The 25,619-nt window shown below is 38.1% G+C and overlaps 1 protein-coding gene across 34 annotated transcripts in view; it reads right to left on the bottom strand.

The window, feature by feature from the left end:
* CELF1 (CUGBP Elav-like family member 1) overlaps positions 1 to 25,619 on the bottom strand; it is a 59,284-nt gene that overhangs the window by 19,520 nt on the left and 14,145 nt on the right. For 12 of the 34 annotated variants that reach the window (XM_021533271.3, XM_085581745.1, XM_085581727.1 and 9 more), the window contains 8 exons: positions 23,987 to 24,027; positions 8,231 to 8,418; positions 7,365 to 7,447; positions 6,912 to 6,960; positions 3,669 to 3,803; positions 3,395 to 3,474; positions 2,835 to 2,996; positions 1,427 to 1,508 (listed from right to left, as the gene is read on the bottom strand). In XM_021533271.3, coding sequence (XP_021388946.1) covers positions 1,427 to 1,508; positions 2,835 to 2,996; positions 3,395 to 3,474; positions 3,669 to 3,803; positions 6,912 to 6,960; positions 7,365 to 7,447; positions 8,231 to 8,408 — 769 coding nt within the window. In that variant the 5' untranslated portion in view covers positions 8,409 to 8,418; positions 23,987 to 24,027. Of the gene's footprint in view, positions 1 to 1,426; positions 1,509 to 2,834; positions 2,997 to 3,394; positions 3,475 to 3,668; positions 3,804 to 6,911; positions 6,961 to 7,364; positions 7,448 to 8,230; positions 8,419 to 10,408; positions 18,832 to 23,986; positions 24,028 to 25,619 lie in introns of those variants that run through there. The other 22 variants (XM_031505039.3, XM_085581752.1, XM_085581756.1 and 19 more) reach the window with 6 other exon arrangements.

Genomic DNA, 25,619 nt, shown 5'->3' with positions numbered 1-25,619 from the left:
AGTACTTCTAATACCTTTAGTATAGTTTGTTGTTTTTTAAGCTCTTTTTCAGTTGTTTTCTGTTTGTGGCAGGATCCATTTCCTTTGGCAAATTTAGTTCCCAAAACAAGTAGATTCTGCCTTTATTTAGGTTCTCAAGATTCCATTCTAACATAAAAGCATGAAGTTAAAATCAAGAAGTTTTCTATTTTGCTTTTATTGTGCTACAGAGAGTTAAAAGTGCAAGTGTTGGAGCTAATGAAGAACAGTGCAGCTTGTTTCTTACTGAAGCAGTTTGTCATTTGCACACTGCACCTGTCCTCTTGTCATCACACTGTTTCCCCATCTGCCTTCAAACAGCGTTGAGATTGAATTTTGTCTGTAAAGTCTGATAAAGTGTGGGATCTAATAACCTACTTAATTTTTCTTTCTGTGAATTTCAAGAAGAGATCAGCTGATATATTATCAAGACCTTAAACTACAACTTTTTTGGTAGGGAATCACAGATTTGGAATAACCATACTATTTATATGTCTGTTTTTTCAGTTTTTAAGGTATTGTATGTTTTTGTTTTGTTTTGTTGCTTGTAATTGTTACTGATGGGTGCACCAGACAACACAAGTCAGATCTACAAAGACACTTTTGGATGAACTTCTACACAGAAAGGGCACATGATATTGGCAACTACTGTAAAACTCCAGGAGGCAATTTGAAAAGTTGAAAGTCTTTAGTATTGAAATCAAAACTACAGATTTCTCTGCCGAAGCAGAATTTAGAGAATGTGGTGAATGGAGCTGCTAACATGTGTTTTATTATTTCCAACTGTGTGAAGACAAAAAGGACAACCAATTTACAGCTCCAGGACTGCTATACTCAGTGAATATTTTGACTAGCAATCCACAGGAAGGAATTTGGCTCACATCTATGAAGCTATTTTCCATAACAGTAATGGCATAATGAACTGTAATTCAAATGAATTAATAAAATAATCTGAATGAAGCACTAGGTCACATTCCTAACAACAATGTATTTCCCACTTAAATGCTTTGTTCTTAAATGCATTGAAAATGGGAAAATTAAGAATTCGAAATCACTGAAAACATGTGCATTAGCGAGTACTTATTTCAAAACACAGTTCTTCACATATGCACCTGTTTGGATGAAAACAAATACAGAGAGTATTCTTTTTACTACACATAAGGGAAAATAATTTTAAATGCCAGAGGTTGGGGAGATAGCACCACTTACCTTGGGGACAATAGTTAAATAAGATTAAGAAGGAACATTCACACTTGTAGCAGAGAATTCCTGTCATTTCAAAGGAGTAGGCAAACACAGGACTACTCATTTCAAATGAGATTAAAATGCCAACATCCTTTTGGCTACTTTGTTTACCCTTGTTCTCTTGTTTGGCACTGAATTTGTCTTCCTGTGGAAGAAAACTCACCTCCCATTGGGTGGAGGCTGCTCAGTGTGTTCAGGTTCCCAGATGAAGCAGCTGCTGTCTGCTGAAGGAGCTGCAAATAAAGCTAGACATTACACCAAAAAACAAAACAAGAGTGAGAGTGAGGGCTGGCTCTGCTTCTGGGAGAAACTGCATCACACCACAGCCAGAGCGCCGTCACAAATGAATTCCTGCAGCCCATGCACCACATCATAGCAAAGGGTAAAGAGAATCCCCTGAACAACACATCTAGAGCACCACCACAGTGAAGCTCCACGTAGCCCATGCAGCACACTGCAGCCAAAGCAACAGCACAATGCTTTCCTCACTCAACATCAGCAATGCTGAGGGAAAATTACAGCCAACACACCAAGACAAAACCAGCAGAATCAGTAATGAGAGAGAATTCTTATTCAAAACACCTAAGGCAGGATTGCCAACCCTAAGGATATGCTACCTCAAAACAGACTGTACAGCTGACACTGCCAGCATGGGACAAATGGCAATGCCATACCAAAATGAAAGAGCCACAAGGAGAGGGAACCTCCTCTACTCTCCTTATGCACAATAGACATAAAATATATTTCAAGCTGTAGCTCAAAAGGTTTTTAGAGATTTCCAAATCCTTTTTCTATTAACTAGCTGTTATTAAAAAAATTCCAATTTATCAAAACTTAGAAAGTAGTAAGAGAATTGTCCCATTTCAACTATACAGCATGTCAAGAATGAGATTAAATTTTCCTTTTCTGTTCTTCAGACTTAATATTACATGACTACAGTTGTCAGAGCTACCCTGGCAACTCTCATGAGTCACAGCATATCCGTTTTTGAAAAGTTCATCCTTTAGGAACCCAGCAAAATCAACTGAAATTAAACTGCAGTCTACCCTCTGTTACATCATCTTTGCTTAACAGAATAGCTTCTCTCTGTTTTCTGTAGTGTTTGCTTTTATTTGGTTTATTGCTTTTTGGGTTTATTTACTCTGCTTCCAATCTGATCATCCTTCCAATTTGGACAGTACCAAGTACTGTTCCAGGTTTCTCTGGAAGAGGATGACAGAAATAAATGAAAATGATAAAGGAATACAAGAACTATGTCATCCGATAGACATGAAAAGGGCATTTATATGATAAACATTGAGGCAGTACTATATAAAGAAAAAGCAGATTCTACAGAACACAGGAGAAAAACCCAAGGTGTTTCAGTAATTAGGGCTACTGTGACTGGGGATGAATCCTCCCATAAAAGTAACCCAACTAGATGAGAGCACATAACACAGTTTCAGCCTTCTCATCCACAAAATGGATCCTCTCTACCAGGAGCTTTCTAAAAATGAATATATTAAACACTGCAAGACGATCAGACACTCCAATCCCTGAGAAGATTAAAAGAACCTGAATCAGAAACTCACTGCTAAGTACTGGGGTCCCAGTGTGTTGAGACCAGCCAGGTTTCCCCATATTGAGGCAGCACTGATCTGTTGCATTTGTTGCTGAAGTTGCTGAGCAATTCGTTTCTGCTCTTTGTCCTTCTGCGTGTCTGCAAATTTTACAACAATGGGAGAAGAGCAACCCTGCAAACAGCAATTCAAACAATTACATACTTGCTATCCCCAGCAGTCACAAAAATACTGATTTTAGACCCGTTGGAATCATTCCCCTCCTCCCCTATGCATACATATAGACATATATATATATATATATATATATATATATATTCAAACAGAACATTTCATCAAAGGATCAAAATCTTGTTTGCTTTTAATTCTGTTTTGTATTTTGTTTTTTTCTCTGCAGATGAAGTTTCTATCTCCAACTCTAAAAATAAAGCAAAACAAACACAAGGGTCCAGGAGCAGTTTTTGTGAAGAAACACACAACTGCACTTGTCCTCTCTGCTCCCTAGTCCCTGAAACTCCACAGTGACTGCCTGACAATTACATCTGCTCTTGACACCCACTAAGTTGTTTTACCTCCATGGTTTGTGCTTGGTGCATTGCTTTGATTGCTGTTTGTGCCATGGCTCTTGTTGTAAAAGTCACAAATGCACAACCTGGGGAAAGAACAAAAAGAAATCAAGTTGTTCACTACCTCCACAATTACTGAGATGAATACAGGAATGAAAATCCTTACTGGGTAGAGAGGGGGTGTAGGTGGGAATCACAGAAAAAGCTCAAATGCCAGTTGAGTTGCAAAAGGCAGCATCCAGCATCTTCAAACTGCCAAAAAAGCTTCTTGCTTGCTTACCTCGGCTCAGGCCATCTGGGCCCCGTAATATCCTGCATTCTTCAATCTGCCCAAAGGGGGAGAACATCACTCGAATGTCATTTTCATTGCACTTCTTGGATATCATTCCAATAAACAACTTCCTATCTTCTACTGCTAAGGAATCAAAAGACAAAGAGTATTACCAGCAAATATATGCTTACTAGATCTTAGGTCTTCTCTGTTAACTGCAGTTATTTTCATTGTCTTTAGGATGTGGGCTTATCAAAACCAGATTCCTAGTAATGGACTGCATCTTCATTTTAAGAGGCTGCATTTGAGGTACTTCAATGAACCTGGCAGATGTCTGTTTTATGATTTTACATTTATGATTTGCTGACTATTTTTAGCCTGTAAAGTCTGTGAACAACAGGAATGCAAAAAAAAAGGAAAAAAGTATGTCAGATTCAGCACTTTCCCTGTATCTCTCCAGTTCTAGGTGAGAGAAGGCTTGAATGTGGTTTATTGGACTACTTTAATTGTCTTTTCTCTCTGTCTTTAGACTACCAGCATATACCTAACTGCTTATAAACAAGCAAGTGAACTGCAGAAAGCTTCTTTTTAGCCTCACGACAATCACCTAAATTTAGATATGCCATATCCTCAAGCTCCTCTCTCAACAGTAGAAGCAACAGCAGTTGCTAAAACACTTTTACTTCTGTTAGTGATACGTCCAATACGATCTGCACCAAAAGCACAAAAATAATACCTCAAATCAAAGCACGGACTGTGTATTACCATTTCATAGCTTTAAATACTGATGCTAATATTTTAGATATATTAGAGTTGAATAATACCTTTCAGTGTGCAGACTAGTTTAAAATAAATGGTTCAGAAAGACATTTGCCTTAACTTTTCAGTTAGTTGTTACTAATGTCAGCTAAAGCTTACTTGAGTGAGTGGGGTAAATTTGAATTCCGAGCAGATTTTTATACTCTCAATTTACTTATTTAAGGATGCTGATCACCTCTGAAACACTTTCTTTTAAAGGATGAAGTGAATTATTCACAATATCACTTGAAAATATAAAACAGTTATACAACATTAATCACAATATAAAATGACGAAGACTCTAGCACATTTTGAAGCTTCAAAAAAGTCTTCTCCTATTCAATGCTACAATGAGGGGAAATCAACTTATTTGTCGAGTCTTCTACGATGCTGGAAAAGAAGACTCCAAGCTATTCCAGCAGACATGACTTTAACTGGACATTAAATCTTAATGTTGTACCCAATCCATTTTCTGGTCCTAGAGCAGAAAGCTGTTTTCAAATCCTTTCAGGAGACCATTTTTGTTCAAGAGATCCAGAATTCCTTGTCTTGGTGGCAAGTTCAAATACTTTCATAACTAATGCTTTCTTATTTCTTGTTGTCACCTTCACTTTTTATTAACACTCAGAGTTAAATAATAGCCTCAGAACTAACATCCTAAAATCCACTGAATACTTTTTAAACTTTCCATTATTTTCCCAGGATATTTTTATGTGTGTTTATGTAATGCAAGGTCAGTTGTAGTTTAGAGAACCTATTCTGTTCTCCTCCCAAAAATACTTCAAAAGAATGACTCCTTTTTAGATATATTGATACAGGAACATGTCCTGTATATCTGTGGAAGAATGTGCACTATATGCTACCCATGCATTCCATCTTCTGTTTTCTATTATATTAAGAGGTAAGCTTTCTCAACCCAGGACTATCTTCTCCATGATGCAACACAAACTACTGCAAATGAAGAAAATAATATTCAGCTGCACCTAGAAAGGCTGAAACTACAGAATGCTAAATGCTTTCTGTGCTTAGGTTGCAGCAATACAGATACATACATATTTAAACATGCATGTATGTATGTACATAAAGGAAAGGCATTTCTTATAAGGAAATGCATGGATAAATTATAATTTACCCAATGGTAGATGATAAATTCTTAATCCACCTGAAATGGCCAATGTGCAGAAATATTCAGTTTTTCTTCTCTACTGAACTGCTGTTAATTCTCAACCTCTCTTGTATGCTATAAGTATTTTTGACTCCCACCCTAGCTGCAACAGGCCTTGCTTCACATAGAACAATTGAAAAAGCATTTCTAGATTTCATAAAATCATAGAACAGATTGGTGTAGAAAGGACTTTAAAGATCACCTAGTTCCTTTAACTAGACCAGGCTGCTTATAGCCCCATCCAGACAGGTCTTGAACACTTCCAAGGATGGGGCACCCACAGGTCCCCTGGGTAATGTGTTCCAGTGTCTCACCATCCTTATTAAGAATTTCTTAATAAAATCCAATCTAAATCTCTTTCCATTCAATACTGTTATCCCTTGTGCTATCACTATACTTCTAGATAAACAATCCCTCCACATCCTCCTTGCAGGCCTCCTGCTTCAAGTACTGGAAGGCTGCTAGAAGGTCTCCCTGGAGCCTTCTCTACTCCAGGTGGAACAACCCCAACTCTCTCAGCCTGTCCTCACAGGGGAGGTGTCCATCCCTATGATTATCTTGATGGCCCTTCCCTGAACATGATTCCCAGGTCCATGTCTTATGCTGGAGGCTTCAGAGCTGGATGCAGTACAATAGATGGGATCTTACAACAGCAGAGGGAGAATTACCTCCTCAACCTGTTATTCCCTCCTTTAGATACAGCCCAGGATATGACTGGTTTTCTGGGCTGCAAGTGCACACTGCATGTTTATATTCATTTTTTCAGCCACCAAGTCCTTCTCAGGGCTGCTCTCAATCCACTCATCAGTCAGCCTGTATCCATTTTGCAGCACCTTGGCCTTGCTAAACTTCATGAAGTCGACACAGGCCCACATCTTCAGCCATCAAGGCACCTCTGGATGGTTTCCTTTCCCTCTAGGGTATCAACCACAGCACTCAGCTTGACATCACCCATGAACTTGCTGAGGATGCACTCAATCCCACTGCCCATGTCCCCAACAAAGATTTTAACCACCTTAGTACAAAGAAGAACTCACTGGATGTTTCCCTAACTGACAACATGGTTCTACCACAAGCAGCAGCGGGAGAGATACTCTGAGTCATGGAATTTGAGAGACATCACTCACACTACCTATTACTGAAAACACACCTTTATGATTTCACTTCTTTTTCCTTTTAAAAAACTCCAACTCAAAACTTCATTAAAAGCTGTTAAGCAAAAGGGAAATCCTCAAGCTTCCTGACTAGCACAAATGATGATACCAAAAGGAGACTTTAGTAAAGCTTACCATTACTCTTTTCACTGTCAGCTGGTTTCATCTGGATAGGATGGTGCATCTAAAATGTGAAAAGATTATTTAATCCCAGATACTTTCACTTCATACTATATGAGATACATCCCATAAGAATTGTGAAAGAAAGAAATTACAGCCTAAATTGCTTCTAGAGAGGTACATATGTAACACTACAAAAATTTCAAGAAAAGGCTTTCCTAATTGTATGCCATCATTCCTCCTAAGAGTATTATAAAAGCCATGCCCGCCCATTTTACTGCCGTATCATTCTTTTAAGTACTCCAAAATTCCCATAAGATCTGTTATTATATAGATCTCATAACACTGATCTTTTGAACAGTTTTTTACAATATTATTTTAGGGCAATATAATGTGTTTGTGCTTCAGTGGTGCTGGAGCTCAGAGAAACAAGACAAAGTTGCGAAGAAAGCAGGGCTCTGCTCTTACCCCTGGGAGGATCTTCATGTTGTGAAGAGCATTCTGTGCTTCTAGTGCAGCTTTACGGGTATAAAATGTAACAAAACAGCACCCTGCAATTGAAACAAAATGTTACCCAGGAAAGAACATCCAGTCTTGAAGTGCTGTACAGAAATTGCAAGCTCCACTTCCATCCTTCCTATGCAAAATGTATGATAAGTAGAAGAGGTTAGGTACTGAAACAGGTAGGTGCTACTGTTTGTGAAAGTTTAAGAAAGATTTCCAAGTGTAGTATAATAGAATATGTTCAGAACTGACCCAACATCCCTGCTACACCATTAAAACAAACACTTAGATACATCTGTTGACTACTTCATTTTCAGTTATTTTCTAGCACCAAAACCCTACCTTAGCTTCACAGGAAATATTGCATATAACTGAACTGCAAATCCACAAACAAAATTCAGTAAGGATTTAATGTTTATAAGTATTCAATTAACATGAATGACTAAAACCCCAATTTCATATTTATCTGAAACTGTGTCCCAACCAGCCACATTTTGATCATATCACAGCACTGCAGTGATGCTCTCTGGAGCAACACAGTATTAGTGGATGTTCTGCTTTGCAATTATAATTCATACTCCTCAAGCATCTCCATCACTGCTGAGTTCTGAAAGAAATTATCATTTTTCTGAGCTCAGTCAATGACTGGATCACAGTTAGAGTATAATTAGACAAACACACTTAAATGCTTTATAAAGTCTGGGTTTGCAGGAACACCTGGTCACACAGAGAACCTATAGGGCTGTTTGAATAAGCCCACAGCTAAGACTGCAACTATGTGAAAGTGGCTGAAACCCCAAGTCTCACAAGAGAAGTACAGAAGTTCTCACCTTTGCTTTGAGGAGGGTTTTGGCTCCTGTCCCGCAAGACATTGATTTCATAGACAGCACCATACTGTTCAAAAAGTTCTCTTAGATCCTTCTCACACCAGCTCCGTGGGACTTGACCCACAAACATTTTGATAGCATCTAGATCAGGTTGGTCTGGGTGATCCAGTGTGCCATTCATTTTCTTTGTGCTAAGAAAAACAAAAAGGAATTTCTGGTTTTTATCTTCATACAAATTCTAAACAAAAGCATGCTTATGGCAAAATTAAAGAAAAAAATATTTTCTACACATATATAAATGTGTATGATGAAAATATACATACAAAAAGGAACTCTTGCACATTCCCAGTATGCATACCAGAGTACATTTGCATTTACTGGCAAGCTATGTACTTGGAAATGAAACACACTCTACATAGCTGTTTAAAACTCTGTTCCCATAATGTAGTCAGCATGTGGGATTCAGGATATAAATCTGCTGAGATAACTGAAAAATAACACTAGTTCAGCCATGTAAAATTTTACAGAAAAAGAGACCAGAACTGAAAGGAACCTGAGCTCAGTCTACCTACAATCTACTAAATATATCAGTAACCACCAAAAATGAGAGCATGTTATTACAGCATTTTAAAATGAGACTAATTGTAACTGTTGCTCAAGGTGAAGATCCATCTTAAAACAGAGAAACAGAATAAACTGATGCAATGGTAAGTTTCTTTAAAGGTTTACAAGGTGATACTTCTTTGTGAAACTAGGGAGCTTTCAACAACAACTGGCAAAAAAAACCAGGCTTAAATTGTACGTGAAAAGGCTGGGATTGGACAATTCAGTCACTCACAGACTGAATTAGGTTCAATAATGTCAGGATTCTAACACAGAAAAGAAGGTCACTTAGACTACAACACCACTGAAGTTTTGAGTATGGGAATCCTCAATAGATTCCAAGGTACTCCGTCTAGCCATATGAACAATTTACAGCCTATTAATAAAAGTTGTGTTATGCTCCCACCCAGTCAGAGTTGACAAGCTCTACACTGCTCCCTGTATTGACTCCTTATTATTTGTTAGGTGCAGTGTGATGTGTTATCAGTACTCCCAGCCTGGTACACCAGAACACATCTCCTTACAGAAGTCTGACTGTAGTGACACCCTATTGTAGCTATAGTGATCAGTTGGTTAAAATTACTGACCAATCCCTGCATAATTTCGAAAGGACATGGGGAATGGAACAGCAACTGCACAATGATTCCTCCCACCCTCAAACTCTTTGCTGAAGGTGGTCTTCTTTCAGAGCAGTCCTCTTCACGTCTGCTTTGTTCCTTTAAAGATAGTTTGAATGGCTTATTAATTGCACATGATAGTAAACAGTATTCTTCTCACTGTCCATCTGAAATCGTATTCCCCTCTGAAAAGAATCTAAAAAAAAAATCCAAGTCCAGTACTGTTTAGTATTTTTCCCATCAATACACTGCTGTTCAGAGCCTAAGGAAAAACTAATGTTAGGGAAAGATCATAATTTTATAGCTGTATGAATAGACCTCAAAAACAACAAAATTTCTTACTAGAAAGAAAGGGAATGATCCTAAATCCTTTCACTCCTCTCCACCCTTCCACTCAGAAAGGATCAGTACCTCTCCAGATAGCCAAGGGAAACACCACCTTTTACAAAGATGTGAACTATCTCTTTTATTTCAGTTAAGAACAATTGGAAATTGTTCGCCCTCTCCAATAATAATTTTCAGCCCTGCTTTCCAACCGCTTCAAGAGCACAACATGGCTACTATTAGCTGGGCAACTCTTAACATGACCTCAACAGTATTCAAGGAGTATTTTACTCCTAATTAAAAGGTTTAGACTGGAATCATTAATAGGGAAGAACAGGAACAGTTCTTCCCACAAGTGATTTCAACAATCCATTTTATAATATCTGTAGTATGCCACAAAAAAAATAACTAAACAACTTCATTCCTCCTTAGTCCTTATCGCCACAATTATCAAACCATATTCCCTCTCATCTAGAAATCAACATCCATCTTCCATGACCACTAGGATTTCTTCAAGAAAACAAACTGCAGGCTGTCCTATCTCTCCTTCCTGTCCCCCTCTGTACCAACAGACAGCAGGGGCTTGAGACAGCAATTCCAGCTATCATTTTAGTTACAACAAAGAGAATATACTTACACAGGGCTTGCATTCAAGGAGCAATGGTCCACCATCATCTCTGGGAGGAAATCCAGCTTGAACGCGGCCATCACCTCAGTCTATGACAAACTACTAACACTAAATCAATGCCTAACCCCCCAACAACACCACTTCCAAAAGTCCTGCAGGTCTTAACACTCAGCCACACAAAAAACACTCAAACCACAGAAACAGAAGCTCAGGGAGACCAGCAATAGACACCACAGAAACAGGCTGGACTGGGAAAGGGACATGGAATCCCAGATTAAAAAGGGGATGTGACCATGTGAAGGGAAGCTCAGCTTAATACACAATGAAAATGCTGATGCACTAGGCTTGTTTTGTGCAATTTTCCCTGGCGAAGCAGTACTGAGTGCACTGTCAGATAAACAGAGTGTCAGATCCATGAAGATAGCAATGGGTAACAGAGCAGAAAGAATACAAACTCCAGTCTTTCCACCCCCAGCTAACTCCTTGTCTCCCAAAATGGCAGATCAAGGCCTTGAAGTTCAGACAAGCACTTTCCAAATCAGCAATACTAAGGTGTGAAGTCAAGAGGTTCCTTCACCATAAACATTTTTAATAGCTGATTTCACTGTCTTCACCTTGGGCTCTACTATTGACATTCTCAACTTTTATGGCAAAAAATGCCAAATACAATTTTTCTCCAAACCTGCCAAAAAAAAATCATAGCTAGGAAGATCTGATTATTCGAAAATTCCTTAACAACTGCAGAACACCAAAACTGATTCTTTTTATAGAAGAAAAACACACATTGTTCTGGAAACAATACTTTGTCTAAAAATCTGGATATACAGCGTCTATAAATGAACAAGAAAGGGAAAAAACCCAGTGACTTACTGAAAACTGTTTTATAATCTTTGAGAACACTGATCAGAACACCTCAGCTGCTTCATCATTAAAACAGACACAGCATATTGATCAAGGAACTGTGAGATGCATTTATATACACAATACAGGCTTCTTGTTAAATAATGGGGAGATAATGTGGATAAAACTGGATACACTGTGAAATGCAGAAATATTTGACTGAGTGGAGTGAGTGCTGCAGAGGCAGCTGGGTATGTTGGAGCACTCCAGGAGAAATGCTTAATTGGAGTCGAACATGAGACCAGAAATCCTTATAGTCATTATAACCACAAAATAACCTCTCAGAGCATCAAGGATTGCATGCTGGAGCAGCTGTGATCACATCTTTCTCCTCTGTCATGACTGCAATATGTACTTGCAGTTATTCTGACTGGCCAGTATACACAGCTTTATTTAAGCTTGCACAGTTACAGTATGTCAATTGTTTTTTTCATAAATAATGTTTCCAACCTCTGAAAAAAATTTTAGAAAGAGAACATTTCTTATCTTTTGCCAGCAGTGAGGTTAATTAAAAGGAGCTAGGTCTTGTAATACAAAGAGATATGCATACACTGCAAAATAAGAGAGGACATGCATTTACATCAGATATTCAACAGTAACTACTTAATGCATGGTCTTACTATGTGATAAATGCAAGAAAGCTTTCTCTTTAAAGAAAAAGGTGTAAGCTATCTGCTAAGTACCATTGTTAAGAATGTGCAAATAGGCATTAGGGAGTACAGGTCAATTTTTCAGCTTTCAGTAAATGAAATTGTTCTGTCTACCTGTAGACACATATTACGGGCTTCCCACTTGAAAAATGCCATATTAAGTAAAGCCCATCATATTCATCATAGTCAAATGTTAAACTGATCCTAGAGCCCATTTAATGCATTTGTCTAAAATGAGACTTTAGAGAAAAACTTTTCAGATTAATATGATTAGAACAACAGATTAAAGGATGAGATGAATCTATAGTCCAACACTGTAAATTCTGGCCCTATTGAGGAAGACCAGAACTCAGTCCTTCTGGTCTTTCACCCATCTTTAGCTTTCTCCAACAGCCAGTAAAATGCCCCAGCTGCCATGCTCACTGTAGGCTTGATGAAAGACAATGTTGGCAACACAGAGTCGAGAAAATGGGTTTTTAAAATGTTACTGAGATTGATTAGTTTACTGAAGAAAATCACTACACCATTACAATTTGAACCTATGCCCACCCTATTCCCCATCTCTCTGCTCCTCAAAATCAAAGTCCTATCTTCTTCTTCCATTAAGAAAAAACTGCACCACTATAGGCACAGTCTGTCAGAAAGGAAGAATCAATACTAGAATGGTGAATAAATACCTGAAGATATGTTAACCAAGACTCAGTGCCTCTGAGTGCCATACTTCTGAAGTAATGATGGCAACTTCAGTGACAAAACAGCGTACAAATGGGTTTGGTTGTGTTATTTAGCTGAAGGCTTCAAGCTAGTGAAATTAAAAGACTTACAGACTTCACTTGTGAAATTATAAGGAGTGGAAAAAGATGGCATTTCACTACTGCACAGAAATAACAATTAAATGAGGAAAAAGTTTCTTTAAAATGTCATCCTAATAGTTTCTCACAAAGAAAGGAAAAAAAAGGGAGCTAAACACACTTATTTTTTGCTCAGATGTCAAATTCCTGCTGGCTTCTAGAGCCATTCTTTGACTGTTTCTATACAAAGGATAACAGAAACAATGTCTGAAATTCCAAGCTCCATGGACTGCAGCTACACATTTAAATGTGATGCTCATCAGACAATATGAAAATTAAAAAACTACTACATACTACACATTAGATCTCAATTTTTTCTGAAGCCCTAGATGATGTTGCAGAATGTGTCATTATATGTGCTCCTCAGAGACTGCAGAGTACAAATGTTGAAAGTTTTTTGCTTTTTAAGTTTACAGAATTACATCATATCCTAGGACAAAAAAAAACCCCCAAAAATTCACCACAAAACTGAAAATCCCGTATTATATTTTCTTGCCTAAGAAAGCCTAGTTTTAATGAAAAATTAACTCTGAAAGCTGAAGATAATACCATCTTTTATTTTATACATTCCGTACTTGGACAGCATATACAAATCTGAAGCTGAGGGACTACTGGCATGGTGAGAGCAAGCTATGGGAAAGGATGTAGGCTATGGGGAAATCAGACACTGTGAAGCTCTGAAGGAGACAAGTCCTAGAATAAACTTCCCCTGTATTATCTGTGCATATCCAGATACTTAGAGTGCTGCTGAATTGCAGTTTTGTTTTTAAATTGATAACCCTTAGGTTACATGCATCAAAATACAGTAGTTGCTTTGTCAATATTTTGTTGTTTCATTGTTGATCGTGTAAGCATGTGGTCAGAATGTTTTCTGCTTGTGTTGAAATCAAAACGGTCTCCCATGCCTCACTGGGTACAAAAAGCCCCTTACCTAGTAGCCAAAACTGCAGTTTCTTCCTCTGCCAATCTTTTTGACTGTTATGCATTGTGGGTACACAAAACTGACACATTGAGAATATTGAATTTACCATCAAAATACGTGAAATTTTTGGTCTCCCTACAATTCAGATTAAATTAACTGAAAAACATTTTATTTATGTGAACTTTTGTATAATTTCCCAGGTGGAAAAAAGGGATAGGAGGGGAAGACAACTGCCTTTACCTTGGCAATACCAAAGTTTTGCAGTGCTCCCTCTTACGCCTTTATCTCAGAGCAGATAAATGAGATCTAGACACAGATGAATTTTTACAAATCAGGTACATAAATTTAATTCTAATAATAGATCCTACTAGAAGCTTTTTTCTCCCTCCCCTTCCTCAAAATATTTTTGGGGAAAAATTTTTGAGGTACATCAATACATTCCTGATCTACTTCTCTGGCTTGTGAATGAAGTCCTGTAGTTTCTACTTCAATTAATTCTGTGAAAGCTCAAAAAGAATGAATTATGAACTTTCATCTGACTGAAGAACCCCCAGGACTCCCAACTCTCTGCCAGCAGATGAAACAGCAAGTCACCCAGTCTTCTGGCTTACACAACAAGGCTTTCTCTGCCTAAGTACTCTCAGAAGGAGAAAAATTAAACAGCAGCTAAACATACCTTTTTTGATAGTAAAGACAAATTATAGCTGTAAATTATAGCTGTAAATTATATAAAATTTATTTTGAAAAGTTAGGGAATTATCTTTCTTGAAACAGGAGATGAAACTTTGTACTGAAGTGAGGAAATTTGTTATTATAATTAATTCTAAACAGTGAAGCTTATAAAAAGACAAGAAACACATACAGGTACATTTTTTCTCTCAAATTGTTTATGGGTCTCCTCAAATAATATGCTTATCTGTTCTTCTTGCTGTGCAACATATACTTCACACAGAATGTTCTTCCCCACAATTCACAAAGCAGTTGGAGTTCACAGGAGTATAACGGACGTCTAACAAAGGCAAATTGAAACTATTAAGAGGGAACACTTTACTAAATTCATAAACAAATTCATAAACTGGTAGTGACTTCTGTAATCCTGTCAAAGCTTGACAAGGCTTGACCACAGCTGGATGCATGCAGAGATATTTTCCCCACTTTAATTTACTATACTTATATAAAAACCCCAACTATTTTTTTTTAAACAGATAACCCATGGGCTACCTGCCTCAAAACACTGCATATAAGAATTACACCTTCTAGTTAACATTAGGAAGAAACAACTAAGTAATGTCATCTTTAAACACAGCCTAATCAATAAAGATTTTAGACCCATTTGTGTAATGCACATTGTACTAGGCATTATCAGAAAGAAATCAACAACCAGAGTATGCCCAGTCTGGCAGTTCCCAATATCTCTAGTCACATCTTTTTACATTTCTAAATCAACACATGCAACACAAAACCTTCATGTCAAAATAGATATGTTTGAAGACAATGTTTAATTAAACACATAAAATCACCGTTTCTCTGTAGCCACTGATATCACAACTATAAGGTGGCAAGGCAGTTTATAAAGCGTGTGTAAGTCTGTCTGATAATGTCACAGAGACAAACCAGGAGGCAGTGATGTTTTCCTGAGAGATAGAGAACTAAGAATACTGTTTGCTATAAAATACAGACATACATTAGAGAGGCAACCCATAACACAATTATGCCAATACATAACAAAAGCAGAATTAAAAAAATTTAAACTCTTTCTGTGGATATGTTTTACCTTCTTAGACTAAATCCCATATATCTCAAGATCCTTCAAAACTTTTGCCTGTTTATTTATGTGTAGACCACAGCCAACAGACAGAGCAGTTCAGAGCTACATGCTCACTCATGGAAAAAGAGAGAGAGCTGAATATTCTATTCTGAGTTCCTCTTCACTTAATGCTAAATTATCAGTAACTTCATGTCTTGATACATTTACCAGTCTGACAAATTTATTTGAATATGAACAATGGATTCAAATGTTTTCAAGAAGGAATCATAAAAATACAGAATCGCAGAATGGCCTAGATTAGAATAGACTGGACCTTAAAGATCACTTAGTCCAACCCCCCACAACCATGGGCAGGGACACCTTCCACTTGAACAGGTTGCTCAACGGCTCATCTAAACTGGTCTTGAACACTTCCAGGGATGAGGTATCCACAAAGTCTCTCAGCAATCTGTTTCAGTACCTCACCATCCTGATAGTAAAGAATTGTTTCCTAACATCAGACCTAAACCTGTTCCCACTTTGAAGCCACCCCCATTTGTCCAGTCACTACATGCCCTTGTAAACAGTCTCCATCTTTCTTGAAGATTCTCTTTGGGAACTGGTGATGCCAAACAGTTTTGCTTTGATTGCCATTCATTTATTGGTCTGAACAATCTAGGTGTCCCTCTTGCTTTCACTTCAAACACCAGGCAGTGAAGTGAATGCATGTGACTGCACAAATTGTCAAAGGGCATGTGTGGCTATTACTTTAGGCAGCTTGTATCTCCAAATCACCTTTCCAATATGACAACTAAGAAAGCAAAATCCTAATGATTGATACAACAGCATTCCCGCTCTGAGAAAGGAAAGCAAGAAAGCAAGCAAAGAAAGAAAGAAAGAAAGAAAAAAAAAAAAGAAAGAAGACATATTTCACACACAGGTTAGTACATTTTTGGAATTTCTTGGCAGAATAGTGCAGATGCAACAAATTTATGTGAGTGGAAGAAGAGATTAGACAAGTACTTGGAAGAGACCCAACAGAAGCTACCAGACAAATCACAAGAAGTGAGGTTCTGAGCTTAAAACGGAGAGGCTGAGTGACCACTAAGTCAGTTTCTTGGTGATAACAAACACTAGAGGTTATCAGCCTCTGTGAATGGCAGTGATAGGCCTAGAACATGCTAAAGAGCTGGAATTTGCCTATGCATTTGTGTTAGGACAAAACAACTATGTAAAAAACACACTATATTAAAAAAAAAAAAAAGAAAAAGAAAAAGAAAAAAAAATAAGGAAGAGCTGTCCAATTAAAGATACTCAAGAACTGAATTACATACATATGATGTAAATGCTCATTAAAAGCATCTGCACTATATTCAATTGCTTTAGTAAGTAACACTAAATCCTCCCCAAGAGCTCCTCCAACACCACGAACTACACAACCCAAACCCCCTATCTCTGGACTTCAGGAAATGTAACAGCACAGACAGCAACTAGTATATAAACTTTCCTTTTTTCTTTTTATAATGCCTTGCAATTGCTTTCACTATACCACCACACAACTGATGAACAAATTCAATCTGTGCTATATATTTAATACCTGGCTCACTCCTGACGACAACTTACACCAAATGGCAGACAACAGCGCTGCAATACGAGAGCTTATCTACCAGGAAACAGGTTACAACATCTGCTCAAATCCAAGAAGTCAAAAAAAAACTACCCCAAACTGCAACTAAGTCCTGCTCTGCCAGTAACTGCTACTGACATACAGCACGTCTAATGAGAACTTGGAAGAAGCTGAATTACCAATCCTAGGACCCTCCTATAACACATGTATGAACTCCACAAATTTTAAGGCAGTGGCCTACAAACTTTTTCAATTTTCTTCTCATCTTCTGATGGACTTCCTCTTCATCTGCTTGCCTGAGAGGGGATGCAGGATTGTGCTGTGAATATCCTGACAGGACTGTGGGTATTTGAAGCAGCCCACAGCTCTGCAGAGCTGTTCTCTAGGACAGAACAGCTGCATGATGCTACCCTGAGTTTTACTTTCTTAGTGCACAGCTGCCATCTAACACAGCAGCATGAGGTTGCTAACCCAGTGCTTCAGCTGTGTCTGCTGCTTCAGTGATGATACTATAAAGGCCTGCACAGGCATTACCAGAGAGAGAAAACTGCAATAGCCTGGCCACGAGACTACCTCCTGACAGGGACCTAAACATCCATCTAACCATAAAATCTTTCATTATCCTATTGTCAATATGGAGTAAGAAAGCAGATAGCCTTCATAGCATTATCTTGAGGTATATCCAACTATTCTTTCCAGAACCTTTATCTATTTCATTTTTTTTTTTACATAAATACCTCCAAAGAATTTCAAATCACTCAGTCTGCTATAGTGCTATATACAGTGACAAAAAACTTGAGTTAGCATATGCGAATTTTTCCAAAGGCATACAGTACGTGCTCATCCTGTTTTCAAGGAGAGTACTTGCACAGCACTAGGACAGTAGACTACTACTTTAGCACAGTGAAATGAGGAAAAAACATGTCTATATGTAAGTAAAATCTTCAAATTAAGACAGTTTCCTAGAAACTTAATATTTTCTTTGGTGTTATTATCTCCTTCATATATCCATTCCCCAATGATATATTATATACTTGCGTTCATCTTCATAGAAATATAAGAGATACCTGGATTGTTTTATTTTCCTTATATTGCAATAATTTTCTTCTGCTAGCTTTAATTTTGTAATTAAAATTCTCAATTGTTACCTTCAGCACAGTGATCTGAAATTCATGTTACATTTCCATCTTTCCCCGATATATTTTGTTTATTTTGCAATTTCCATTCTTTTTCAGACTACAGGAACAAAGAGGGTGTTGTGAACACAAATCATAGCTGGGAATTTAAAACTAAGGTACAGTACAGAGGAAAACTTACTGTGATGCAAAGAAGACAAGAAAACTCTGGCTGAGAAGACACTGTACAAAAGGGACCAGACACAAAGCATATAAGCGAACTGCTAAAAGACCAAATAATGTATCTGAAGCGATTAATTTAATGCCCTTAGAGCACCAGTATCTGTAGAAGAGATAGCAACAAGCCTTAATGCAGGTTCCCTAGAAAAACTAATTTTGTCAAATCACAGACAAGGAGTAAAAATCACATGCTTAACCCTCTTTGCAAGACATTTTACAATTAATAATTGATATTAGGGAAAAGCACTGATGTGTCCCAGAGCAATTGCTTTTAAAGCAGATATGTACAGGTTTCTTCTCCTTGTTCTAGTATACTAGTTTAGTATATGTTCTAGGATACTAAAAACAATAAGAGAAACAGTTAAAAAATTAAAGTTTTTTATCCTTACCTCTAGGTTCCGGTTTGTTTTGGGTTTTGTTGTAAATATATGTGAAATGTCTATTTCAGGTACTGCTTAAGCTGTACAGGAAGGTATATAAAAGAAAATTTCACTTTAAAATTGTGGTGTTTTTAACACATGCAAACATTCCGGTAGTTTGATTTTGAGAAGCATTTTGAATTTTTATAATCACATTGCTAGAACATAAAAATACTTGTACTTTGCAAGAGACAAAAAACTATGGACACCTTAAATACATAAGAGAGATTTAAAAGACCTGTAGACACTTTGGCACTGCAGGCAGAAAAAACTTCTTGAGAAAGTAGGAAAAGTGGCTTGGTCACAACAATAGTAAGAGGAAATGAAGACAGCTGTATGACACAGGAGACAAAGCAGGAAATGAGTTTAAGATGAGAGGACACACATTTCTACCTTGTGGAAGGACAGGGGACAGGATGAAACAGTTTAGGCAGTGGCAAGGTTCAAGTTTTCCTCTTGCACCCTCCTTTGTTTTTGTTTATTGACTGAATTCAGACCCTGAGACACAGAAATACAGAGGACAGATCACACTTGCACTTCCATGCTCAAATCTTTACTGGAAGACAAGAAGAATGTAATGCCTAAAAGCGATCTTGTGCTGAAGGCAAGGTACAGATTCCACTTGAGAGTGTCTTTGCCATCTTTCTCTCTCCTAAATGCTGCCTCTGAGTTTGGTTGTGTGTTGTATTTTTTTTTTTTTTTTTAAAGATGGAAATAGCTGAAAGTAAACTTCTGGCCATCTTTTTGTGCAAGAAACAATCCTACAAGCAATTCTATGGAACAGAAAACTTTGTTTCAACTTTTTTTACCTTGTCAACACAAACACAGTACCTATAAATTTGGTTTCATGTATTTCTGTATTTTCCTGTCATTTCCTGTATGACATGAATCTGTAGCTCTGTACTTAGTCAAAAAGATACACTGGAAAAAACAGGTTTGCCATCTCTACAAAATTTGCCAGATTTTTAAGGACTCATCTCCATGTTTAAGACAGTCTTCTGACACTGAAACAGAGCTAAAAGTTATTCCTCTAGTAAGGACCTGGAAATCCAGTCATTCTTGGAAAGCTCTCAACAGTCTGCTTGTCCTAAAGCCAAACATGCCATAAAACATTACAGCAGGCAGAGCAACTACATTTACACAGAGAAGACTATGTGGTTGCATATTGGACCCAGGGGGAATAACAGAACCAGGTATACAATACCAAGACAATACCATGCACAAAGACTGTTATATTTTTATATTGTTTATATTAACCTGCAGGAGGAGACCCTCTGAATCAAAAAACGCTTTCAAATTTATGGCAAACAACACATCTTGTGCACATGTAAACTAAAGCCTTAAAGAACTGGCCAGAATCACTTTTTTTTTACTTGAGAAATGCAAAATGTTAATTCAAAGGAACAAACCATGAATTATTATTCTCCACTGAAATGTCTTAGAATGGCACTTAGACACATTGAAATATTTTTCTGATTGTCTTTTTTTTCTTCTTCTGAGTTTCAAGAGACCTTTTGGACTAAAAGCAACAAGTCTCAAGTTTCACTGTCCTTTGCAGCCATCAGATCAATTGGACAATCAATTCTGAGGAGTCTTTAATCTCAAATTGTTTTTATGAATAGTACCAGATATGAACAAGAATCAGTTAATACTATACTACAAAAATTCACTATTTCTCTCTCATTTCATTTTATCCAAAGGAAAGCTTTTTGTTGCATGTTACCTGAAGAAAGTTGGCAAATGTTATGCTCCATTTACCATGAAGGGTTGAAAGGAGGATCTGGGGAACCACAGGCCTGTGAGCCTGACCTCTGGGATGGGGAAGGTCATGGAGCTCATCATCCTGAGTGCCATTACACAACACGCACAGAACAAGCAGGAGATCAGGCCCAGCCAGCAGGGGTTTCTGAAAAGGCAGGTCCTGCCTGACCAACCTATCTCCTATGTCAAGGTGACCTGCTGAGTGGATAAGGGAAAGGCTTTTGGTGTTGTCTACCTGAACTTCAATAAAGCCTTTGACTCAGTTTCCCACAGCATCCTCCTGGATAAGGTGACTTTTCATGATGTGAATGGGTGTACTCTTTGCTGGGTAAAAGCTGGCGGGATGGCTGGGCCCAGAGAGTGGTGGTGACTGCAGCTACATCCAGCTGATGGCTGATCACCAGTGGTGATCCCCAGGGCTCAGCAGTGGGGCCAGTCCTGTTTAATGTCTTTATCAACAACCTGGATAAGGGCACTGAGTGTACCCTCAGTTCACAAATCGCACCAAGCTGTGTGGGAGTGTTGATCTGCCGGAGGATAGGAAAGCTCTGGTGAGAGATCAGGTAGGCTGGATCCAGGACCGAGGCCAGCAGTGCGCAGCTCAACAAGGCCCAGTGCCAGGCCCTGCACCTGGGGCACAACAACCCCATGTAGTGCTACAGGCTGGGGGAAGCAGGGCTGGAAAGCTGCACAGCAGAGTAGGACCTAGGAAGGTTGGTTGACAGCAGCTGAACATGAGCCAGCAGTGCCCAGGTGGCCAAGAAGGCTGGTGGCATCCTGGCCTGCATCAGCAATAGTGTGGCCAGCAGGACCAGGGCAGTGATGGTCCCCTTGTACTTGGCACTGCTGAGGCCACACCTGAAGTGCTGTGAATGGTTTTGGGTCCCTCACTACAAGAAGGACACTGAGGGGCTGGGGCACATTCTGAGAAGGGCAATGGAGCTGGTGAAGGGTCTGGAGCACAAGTCTTACACGGGGAACTTGAAAGAGTGGGGGGGTTGATCAGCCTGGAGAAAAGGAGGATGAAGGGAGACTTTATTCTCTTTACAACTAACTAAAAGGATTGTGTACTCAGGTGGGGGTCAGTCTTTTATCCCAAGCAGCAAGATCAGACAAGTTACACCAAAAGAAGTTCAGATTGGGCATTAGGAAGAATTTCTCCACTGATAGGGTTGTTGAGCATTTGAACAGACTGCCCAGAGAAGCATTAAAATCTCCAGCCCTGGAGGTACTTGAAAAATGTGTAGATGTGGTGCTTAGGGACAGGTTTAGTGAAAGACTTGGGAATATCAGGTTAATGGTCGAACTCTGACATGGCATCATGCCAAAAGTCTAGTCTCTGTCTAGACTCTAGTCATGGAATCTTTTAGGTTGGAGAAGACTCTGAAAGTAACAATCTACCATCTTTTAATGCCCATTTTTATCTCCATGCCAAAGACTTACATTTTGGAAGGGGCTCATATCTCTTATGCAGAAATTTTATTTGAACACAGATATGTTTCAGTATGGCAAATGTGTATATGACAAGAGTCAATACAGAGGTAGGATTGACTCCTTATCTCAAAGCAAAGCTGACTCCCCCTCATTTTTGTTCTCTGTACTAGACAAGAAGCAGAATGCCATCAATTTTATTCTGATACATCTCTGCAGTGTTAATCACAATGAGGCATTTAATATTGGGACGTATACAAACAATTTTATATACCATTATTAGATGTTCAAGAAAAGACTCCATTTGGAGTCTTCCATTTGGACATCTTTCTCATTCACATTTAGGCAGATGAATTCAACTTTCCTTTGCTCTTAAGATGAGAAACCACAGATCTTGCACCAATCGAAGCAACTTATTTTCATCAACCAGAAACTTGGTGATTATCTTGCTATTTAAATATATGATTGTTTTGTTGCTTAAGTAATCCACATATATTGATTCTAGGCCTGGGTTTTGCAATTGGAGAATCCCATGAGTTTGAAAAACGAGGTCTAATCAGTTTAGTCTGTCTCAAAAGATGCAAATTCTTCAGAAAAAAAGCCAGAAACATAATGATCAGTACTGTCTCTTTCCAATCTTCTGTATGGTCCAAATGGACAGCAAAGGAGCAAGAAGTGCTAAATACAGAATACCAGTCATTACAAAAAAGTTGAGTGTTTTGCAACCCACAAAACGCCTGGAGACAAATGTCCTCAAACTGGTATTTCCAAACACAGGGGTCAATCACCAATTCTCTAAAAAATTACTTGAAAATGAAGGTGTTCCTGGATTTCTTAAACCAACTTTAGATCTTTCTACCCTGATAAGTAACATATGGAGAGACAGGATATCCTGCACTTTAAAGACAAATTTGTTTTTCTTTCCGATATAGACATAACTAAATTCTTCCCAATGTATTTATGAAAACTGTAGCAAATGTCTGTCCATAGCAGAAAACAACTCTTTCCTCAAGACAATATAAAATCTCAATTCTCCCTGGTTGTCTACAGACAAAAACACACCTTAAATATTTCTGCAATCAGAGGTAATTCACTGTAATAAGAAAAATCACCAAACTTTGCTTGTGGTGATACTGATAGTGTTACTTAACACAGCAGTTACAGGTCAATTGTCTCAGAAGTGAACTGACACTCTTGGGGTGCACAGTACAAACAGTCTGATATGTTCTTTTGTACTCTGACCACACACTAAATCATTCCAACTTCCTAAACCAGAGAAACAACTAGATCACAAGAGGAGCTTTTTACTAGGTTGTCAAGCTGACTCCATCTATAATGCAAGCTACCATGAGAACCAAACATAACCAAAGGACACAGCACTCAGCTGGAAAGTGAGAAGGGGCGATTGTCTCAGCTGCCACCTGAAACTACACCCTTACTAGACTTCTAGAACAAAGAAAATTGTGCCAGAAGATCCTCACATTTGCCTCCAATCATTTTCATACTGGACTCTGTTCCTGTTCTACTGCATATAATCAAATTTGTCTCAGCCCAGAAATTGTTCCACTAATACTCACCTTTAGGGTTTCATGTACTACAGAATACTGCAGATTTGTTCTGGTGAAGAAATTACTATGAAGACATGCATTTCTACTTTGCAGTTATGTTTCTAAAATCATTAAATTACAGATGGAGTTAAAGACACCTATTGACTCGGTACTCACAGTCCTGAACTGTTAACACTCCCAACCCCCTTTGGCAATACAAAGGCAGGAAGCTACAGAGTTTAAGGTTCAGGGAGCACTGCTCACTGCAGTGGAAAATGACTGCTTTCATCACTGAATGTAAAAACAACATCTCTCTAAACCTTTATAAGGAAGCTCTACTACACAACTGAGGGATATAAACTTTAGTTAGCTCATACCTGCAGCTACACACCTCTGTCCAGCTGTTCCAGTCTTCACTCTAAAAGATAAGGAAAAACACACATTGAGGAATTCAGAGTTAACACCAGACAATAACAAGCATTATGTGAACTCTACCTGATAAAGCACTGAGGACTGGGAAAATGAGCGTATTTCTAATAATAGAAGTCATAATGAAGTGGTAATAAACCTCAATAGCATCAAAACAGAAGCTGCATATTTCAAATATACAAGGTAAATGAAAGGGTGCACAAAAATGGACTGCAAACACAACATGGCTGAAAACGGAAGTCTTAGAGCTTCCTAGCAATGCTCAGTGGACTAATGCCACCTATCTGGCCTTTTGGCTGTCACAACAGAAGCAGCTACCAACAGCAGTAGCCACAATCCTGAACTCCTATATGGCGTTATTTTGACAGCTGCAGCACTAACAGATGACCATGAACCTGCAAAGGGGAACTCTAATGCACGACTGCATAAATGGAAATGTCTCAAAAAGCACTGAATTAGGGAACACAGAATTGAACAACACAAGGAAAAAAAGTTATTTCTACATCTTAAGCAAATCATCAGCCAGGAACCATACAGATTTTCTGTACTAGCAACTCATATCTAGGGGATGCTACTTCATGGTTCAGAGTTCTCTTTTTGCAAACTCAGTAACAGACTCTCAACACAAACTAGTCTGCATTTAAAAACAAACTTGGGACTTTTTTATTTGTGAGGTTTCTTGACTTTTTTCCCCAACTCAAATAATTTCTTCTCTGCCTCCTCCTGGGTTATTTTGCAGAACTACACTCATGTCAGTCTAGCAGTATTTTACAGAAAATCCAAATCTATTTACTTATCTATTGTTACCAAACTAAAAACTGCATCCAACAGCAAGCAGCACTATACAAGGCTATCTGAACTCCCACATTTTGACTGCTTTGCAGGCCCCTACTTAACCTTTGTTCTATATTTTTTTTTAGTAAGTGAGAATAAGTGAGCCACATCCTCTTCTAACTTGCCATGTAATATGCTTGGTCATTTATCGCATGTATTTATGCCCTCTTTTTCAAAGGGAAATCTCTTGAGAAATTTCAATTCTTCTAACCCAAACCAGGAATCCTGACAAACATAAAGCAGTTATCTGAAATGTGTATTTTCAAAATTACGAATTTTTATTTCCTAGAATATTACTCAAAACTGACTATTGTTCAGAGAACACTTCACATATTTATTTTGGTGCTGTTTCAGAACATTCTGGATTATGAAACTCCAATTCGTGACTGAGGCAAATGTTACCTTAAGATAGTTGTTCCACCTCAGCCAGATTCCTCTACTTCTCTGTAGTTTAATTACAAAGTATTTGTTTATGGACAAAAAAAAATGGTCTTAGATCCCTACTAACAGACCTTCTTCATGCCTAACTTCTAATGTCTTCAAAACAACAGGTAACAACTTTTTCGCTTATATGCTAAGTTATATTCCTTTGATAATCAGCTTTGAGATAAAATGAACGCTTAAGAATATCTATATAAACAACTTTTTGATGTTAAAAAGAAAATCTTCACTTTGCACATGTAACACTCCAGTGAATTAATTTAAAAACTTCAAAGAAACCAAAAGTGCAGCTAACATAGCCAGAGG

Source organism: Lonchura striata, chromosome 5, assembly GCF_050655825.1.
Source record: "Lonchura striata isolate lonStrDom1 chromosome 5, ASM5065582v1, whole genome shotgun sequence".
NCBI classification, from domain to species: Eukaryota; Metazoa; Chordata; class Aves; order Passeriformes; family Estrildidae; genus Lonchura; species Lonchura striata.
Note: the sequence above shows the minus strand (reverse complement) of the source record. Positions and strands in the feature narration are given on the sequence as shown.